We start from the raw sequence: 6,021 nt of genomic DNA, 5'->3' as shown, positions 1-6,021 counted from the left end.
ACACGGTGGGAGTCGGCTCAGGACCGTCCCCACGCACCAAGATCTGATGCACACAGGGTCCCTAAAATGCAAGGCGACCTCTTCTTTTAAACCGTACCCCACCAAGTCGCTGCCTCTTGTGGGGTACACGGACTGGCTTGACCACCCCCCCCCGCCCCACTTTGCTATGGCACTCCCAGCGGGCAGGCTATTTGACCATGGGGGGCGGGATACTGCAGATTCTGCTGCAGTATCCCGCCCCCCATGGTCAAATAGCCTGCCCGCTGCGCCCTCTGAACTCGCAGGCGGCGACGTCTAGCCAGAGTCCCTGGCTGCTTCTGTCCCGCTCCGTGGCACTGAGGTACGGTTTTTTTGTAGGGGTGGGGGGAACAGGGGAGCTGAGCCCCCTCACAGTGTGGGGCGAGCTGACCGCACACCAGGAGGTATACAAGACCCTGTCCCAGCTGCACCTGCGTTTATAATCAGGACCCCCACCCCACCTCAACGAGGGGGTCAGTCAGCTCCCCTGAGCCAGTGAGAGAGAAAGAAAAACAGTCGGAAACCTCAAATTACACACACTGGAATGGCACAGCGATGGTCAGTCAGCGTCTGAAAGGGAGAGAGAGAGACAGGCTACTGATTCGGGTGGAGACCCCTGGTCAGTGCGACTGGTGAAAGGTCACACCCGGGTCACTAGCCTGGGGGTTGGGGTCAGATAGGGGAGCTTTGGGAAGAGGGAGAGCTAAACTGGGAAATGGGGGGGGGGCGGGGGGGGATAGAGGGCGTGGGGGATAGAGAGGGGGACAGGAATTGGGGTCAGGGGTGTGTGGGGGAGAGAAGGAGACTGGGGAGTGGGGGGAAGAGAGGGAATGGTGGTCAGGGGGAGGGAGACTAGGAGTCGGGGTAGAGAGAGTATAGGGTCAGGGATGGAGAGAAAATGGGAATGGGATCAGAGGAGAGAGAGAATGGGGGTTGGAGATTGGGAGGGGGAGAGAGAGGGACTGGAGGGTTGAGGGGAAAGAGGAACTGGGGGGTCGGGGGAGAGAGGAAGACTGGCTGCTGAGGCGACTAGACGTGCCTCTGCTCACCGGCTCGCCGTTTCAGACATTAACATTTCCCTTTACCTGCGATTAAATCAAAAGTTAGTGATGATTCTTTGCCGATTCCTGTTCAGAAGGTGGGGGGGGGGAAAAGGGGTTGATGCTCGCCTGAAAAGTTTCAAAGACCAAAAGCAACAATCAAAGGTAACCGGACAGATTACCAGGGCCTCGGCACAGTGGAGCACAGAGAGCTGTCTTACAGGATGGACAAGGGGGCCCCCAACCAGGGTCAGGGGGGTTTCGAACATCAAACCAATTCACAGAGCATCGTCTCACTTCACGGCTGCTCCAGCATCTGCTCACAGGTCTTGACGAGGTCCCGCACTTTCATGTGCGTGTACTCCACTCGATTCACCGCCATCTGCGCATCCTTCCTGGTGGAATAGCTGGACCCTTCGTGCGGCTGCCCCGTAGCGACCTTCGAGGGAGAAAGAGACAGGGGGGGGCGGGGGGGGGGGGGGGGGGAAAGAAAGAAAAAAAAAAAGGCCTTGCATTTATATCAGGATGTCCCAAAGGGCTTTACAGTGAACAGCAGTCACTGCTGTAATGTAGGAAACGCAGCGGCCAATTTACGCACAGCAAGATCCCACAAACAGCAATGTGATATTTTGACCGGTTAATCGGAGGGATAAATATTGGCCCAGGACACCGGGGAGAACTTGGAAATAGTGGCCGTTGGGATCTTCTACATCTCCCGTGAGAGGGGCAGACGGGGGGGGGCCTCGGTTTGAGGTCTCATCCGAAGGACAGCACCTCCGACAGTGCGGCGCTCCCTCAGTACCGGCACTGGGAGAGTCAGACGAGATTATAAGCTCAGAACTCCTGAACCCACGACCTTCTGACTCAGAGGTGAGAGTGCGGCTGACTACGGGTTAATAGGAAGTTACCTTTATAAATCACTGGTTAGGCCCCAGCTGGAGTATTGTGTCCAATTCTGGGCACCGCACTTTAGGAAGGATGTCCAGGCCTCGGAGAGGGTGCAGAGGAGATTTACTAGAATGGTACCAGGGATGAGGGACTTCAGTTACGTGGAGAGACTGGAGAAGCTGGGATTGTTCTCCTCAGAACAGAGAAGGTTAAGGGGAGATTTAATCGAGGTGTTCAAAATCATGAGGGGTTTTGATAGAGTAAATAAGGAGAAACTGTTTCCAGTGGCAGGAGGGTCGGTGACCAGAGGACACAGATTGAAGATAATTGGCAAAAGAACCAGAGGGGAGATGAGGAGAATTATTTTTTACGCAGCGAGTTGTGATGATCTGGAACGCGCTGCCTGAAAGGGCGGTGGAAGCAGATTCAATAGTAACTTTCAAAAGGGAATTGGATAAATACTTGAAAAGGAAAAATTTGCAGGGCTATGGGGGAAAGAGCAGGGGGAGTGGGACTAATTGGATAGCTCTTTCAAAGAGCCAGCACAGGCACGATGGGCCGAATGGCCTCCTCCTGTGCTGTATGATTCTAGGTGGTGGAATTGGATTGGCTAGGTTAGGAAATGCGGAGAGGTGTGTAAATACGTCGACAATCCCCCTCCCGATCGCACGCGTGTGGGCGATGGGCTTGGCCGCGATGCACCCCATGATCCAATAGCTCGGGCTCATACAATGAAGACTGGCCTCGTGTGAGGTGCCAGAGGGCTGCGCTGGGTGTGCGTGGAACCCGAGTCCGGGGGTGGGGGGGGGAGAAACCAGAGGGAAGGAAGAGATCCAGGGGTTGCTGAGTAACCTGGGAGCTGGTGTCTCACTGTGGGTTTCAGCTCAGCCCGGCAGTGCGATAACAGCCTGCATTTATATAGCGCCTTTAACGTAGTAAAACGTCCCACAGGACCGATTATCAGGCAAAAATTTGACACATTAGGACAGGCGACAAAAAGTTTGGTCACTGAGGGAGGTTTTAAGGAGGAGAGAGAGAGAGGCGGAGAGGTTTAGGGAGGGAATTCCAGAGCTTAGGGCCTCGACAGCTGAAGGCACGGCCGCCAATGGTGGGGCGATGGAAATCGGGGATGTGCAAAAGGCCAGAATTGGAGGAGCGCAGAGATCTCGGAGGGTTGTAGGGGCTGGAGGAGGTTACAGAGATAGGGGAGGGGGCGAGGCCATGGAGGGATTTGAAAGCAAGGATGAGAATTTTAAAAATGGAGGTGTTGGCGGACTGGGAGCCAATGGTGGAGGGGGTGGGGGAGGGGGTGGTGGAGGGGGTGGGGGAGGGGGTGGTGGAGGGGGTGGTGGAGGGGGTGGGGGAGGGGGTGGTGGAGGGGGTGGGGGAGGGGGTGGGGGAGGGGGTGGTGGAGGGGGTGGGGGAGGGGGTGGTGGAGGGGGTGGGGGAGGGGGTGGGGGATGAGGGTTCAGCCACAGGTGAGTTCACCAGGGCCCCAGTTATGGGCCAGTTCCTCACGGATCTACAGTTGAGGTTGAACCGATTCCTGCTCACCTGGGTCAGATAGCGGATCTGACTCGAGAGTTCCATTTCGACGCGCTGGACCGAGGCAGTAAATTGCAGGGCGTGACGGTCCAGGGTCCGTTCAGCCGGCTTCTCCTTCGACATTTCCAGGATGGCATTGGCTGAGCAACCAAGAGCGGAAAGAACGGGTTAGAGAGTGAGGAACCTTCTCCAAAACAGGTCAACCTTTGACCCCGCCGCCGCCCCGTGCCCCCTGACCCCGTCGATGCCCCGTGCCCCCGTTGACGCCCCGTGCCCCCAACATCGCCGCCCCGTGCCCCCTTGACCCCAACATCGCCGCCCCGTGCCCCCATGACCCCAACATCGCCGCCCCGTGCCCCCTTGACCCCGTTGATGCCCCGTGCCCCCGTCGACGCCCCGTGCCCCCTTGACCCCGACGCCCCGTGCCCCCTTGACCCCGACGCCGTCCCGTGCCCCCTTGACCCCGACACCCCCCCGTGCCCCCTTGACCCCGACGCCCCATGCCCCCTTGACCCCGACGCCGCCCCGTGCCCCCTTGACCCCGACGCCGCCCCGTGCCCCCTTGACCCCGACGCCGCCCCGTGCCCCATTGACCCCGACGCCGCCCCGTGCCCCCTTGACCCCGACGCCGCCCCGTGCCCCCTTGACCCCGCGCCCCCTTGACCCCGACGCCGCCCCGTGCCCCCTTAATCCCGACGCCGCCCCGTGCCCCCTTGACCCCGATGCCGCCCCGTGCCCCCTTGACCCCGATGCCGCCCCGTGCCCCCTTGACCCCAACATCGCCGCCCCGTGCCCCCTTGACCCCGTTGATGCCCCGTGCCCCCGTCGACGCCCCGTGCCCCCTTGACCCCGACGCCCCGTGCCCCCTTGACCCCGACGCCGTCCCGTGCCCCCTTGACCCCGACACCCCCCCCGTGCCCCCTTGACCCCGACGCCGTCCCGTGCCCCCTTGACCCCGACGCCGCCCCGTGCCCCCTTGACCCCGACGCCGCCCCGTGCCCCCTTGACCCCGACGCCGCCCCGTGCCCCCTTGACCCCGCGCCCCCTTGACCCCGACGCCGCCCCGTGCCCCCTTAATCCCGACGCCGCCCCGTGCCCCCTTGACCCCGACGCCGCCCCGTGCCCCCTTGACCCCGATGCCGCCCCGTGCCCCCTTGACCCCATCGCCGCCCTGTGCCCCCTTGACCCCATCGCCGCCCCGTGCCCCCTTGAGCTGACCATCTCTGTTGGACACCATTTGCTAATTCTCAGCCTGGTTGCAGACACAAAAACACTTTTTTGGTGGGGGGGGGTCTCGTTGGGGGCGGGGACGGATGGTGGTGGGAATCCCATCGGTAAAATGTAACCGTGCATTAAACAGGGGGAATTACCCCACCCGCCGGGCAGCAAACTGCCCCCTGACACGAACCCCACCCCTTCCCCATCTCCCTCTCTCCCTTCTCTCTCCTCTCTGTTCCCCCTCCCATCCCTCTCTCCTTTCTTTTTCCCTCCCTCTCTCCTTTCCCTCCCTCTCATCCCTTCTCTCTCTCTCTCTCCTTTCTCCCTCTCTTTCCTTTCCCTCTTTCTCTCTCTCCCTCTCTCATCCCTCTATCCTTTCTCTCTCTCTTTCCTTTCCCTCCCTCTCTCTCTCCTTTCCCTCTCATCCCTCTCTCCTTTCCCTCTCTGTTCCCCCTCTCATCCCTCTCCTCTCTGTTCCCCCTCTCATCCCTCTCCTCTCTGTTCCCCCTCTCATCCCTCTCTCCCTCCTTTCTCTCTCTTCCCCCTCTCATCCCTCTCTCCTTTCCCTCTCTGTTCCCCTCTCCTTTCTCTCTCTCTGTTCCCCCTCTCTTCCCTCTCTCCTTTCCCTCTCTCTTCCCTCTCTCCTTTCCCTCTCTCTTGCCCCTCTCATCCCTCTCTCCTTTCCCTCTCTCTTCCCCCTCTCATCCCTCTCTCCTTTCTCTCATCTCTTTGTTCTCTCTCTCTCTGCCCCCTCTCTCTTTCCTCCCACTCACTCTCCCTCCCACCTGCGCTCTGAAGGATGGTCGCGATCTCCTTCTCGATCTCCTCCAGGTTGCGGAGTTTCTCGTTAGCCGGTCCGTAGGTGCCCATGGCGGGGACAGGGAGCGTTGGTTTTCTCTGTGCCGAAATGTGGCTCAAGGCTTTAACCCGGCGGCTCGGCTCTCGGCTCTCGGCTCTCGGACCACACAGGCTTCCTGCTCAGCACAGAGACCGACAAGAAGACAGAATGAGGCGGCAGCAGAGAGCAACCGAGGAGCGGATCCCGCAACAGCGCCGGAAGGAGTGGGACGGCGAATGAGAGGGAGAGAAAGGGGAAAACAACAAGTGGACAATGTAACAAATAGAAACAATGTAACAAATAGAAACAATGTAACAAATAGAAACAATGTAACTGACAGGGGACAATGTGACAAATAGAAACAATGTAACTGACAGGGGACAATGTGACAAATAGAAACAATGTAACTGACAGGGGACAGTGTAACAAATAGAAACAATGTAACAAATAGAAACAATGTAACTGACAGGGGAC

The 6,021-nt window shown here is 59.3% G+C and overlaps 1 protein-coding gene across 1 annotated transcript; it reads right to left on the bottom strand.

Annotated features, from left to right (window-relative positions):
- Positions 1–228: 228 nt before the first annotated feature.
- LOC137302179 (mediator of RNA polymerase II transcription subunit 11-like) lies at positions 229–5,715 on the bottom strand. The gene is made up of 3 exons (XM_067971842.1): positions 5,495–5,715; positions 3,501–3,631; positions 229–1,497 (listed from the first exon to the last, which is right to left on the bottom strand). The coding sequence occupies exons 1-3, from the start codon at positions 5,577–5,579 to the stop codon at positions 1,357–1,359; spliced, it is 357 nt and encodes a 118-aa protein (XP_067827943.1). The 5' UTR covers positions 5,580–5,715; the 3' UTR covers positions 229–1,356.
- Positions 5,716–6,021: the final 306 nt, after the last annotated feature.

This window comes from Heptranchias perlo, chromosome 35 (genome assembly GCF_035084215.1).
Source record: "Heptranchias perlo isolate sHepPer1 chromosome 35, sHepPer1.hap1, whole genome shotgun sequence".
Classification (NCBI taxonomy): Eukaryota; Metazoa; Chordata; class Chondrichthyes; order Hexanchiformes; family Hexanchidae; genus Heptranchias; species Heptranchias perlo.
The sequence above is the reverse complement of the archived record's forward strand: the minus strand, read 5'-3'. Positions and strand labels throughout refer to the sequence as shown.

Coding starts and splice junctions, on each gene's coding strand:
- LOC137302179 (XM_067971842.1), bottom strand. CDS start 5,579: ATGGGCACCTACGGACCGGCTAACGAGAAACTCCGCAACCTGGAGGAG. Junction 3,632..5,494: donor GACCATCCTTCAGAGCGCAG/GTGGGAGGGAGA, acceptor TTGGTTGCTCAG/CCAATGCCATCCTGGAAATG. Junction 1,498..3,500: donor AGATCCGCTATCTGACCCAG/GTGAGCAGGAAT, acceptor TCTCCCTCGAAG/GTCGCTACGGGGCAGCCGCA.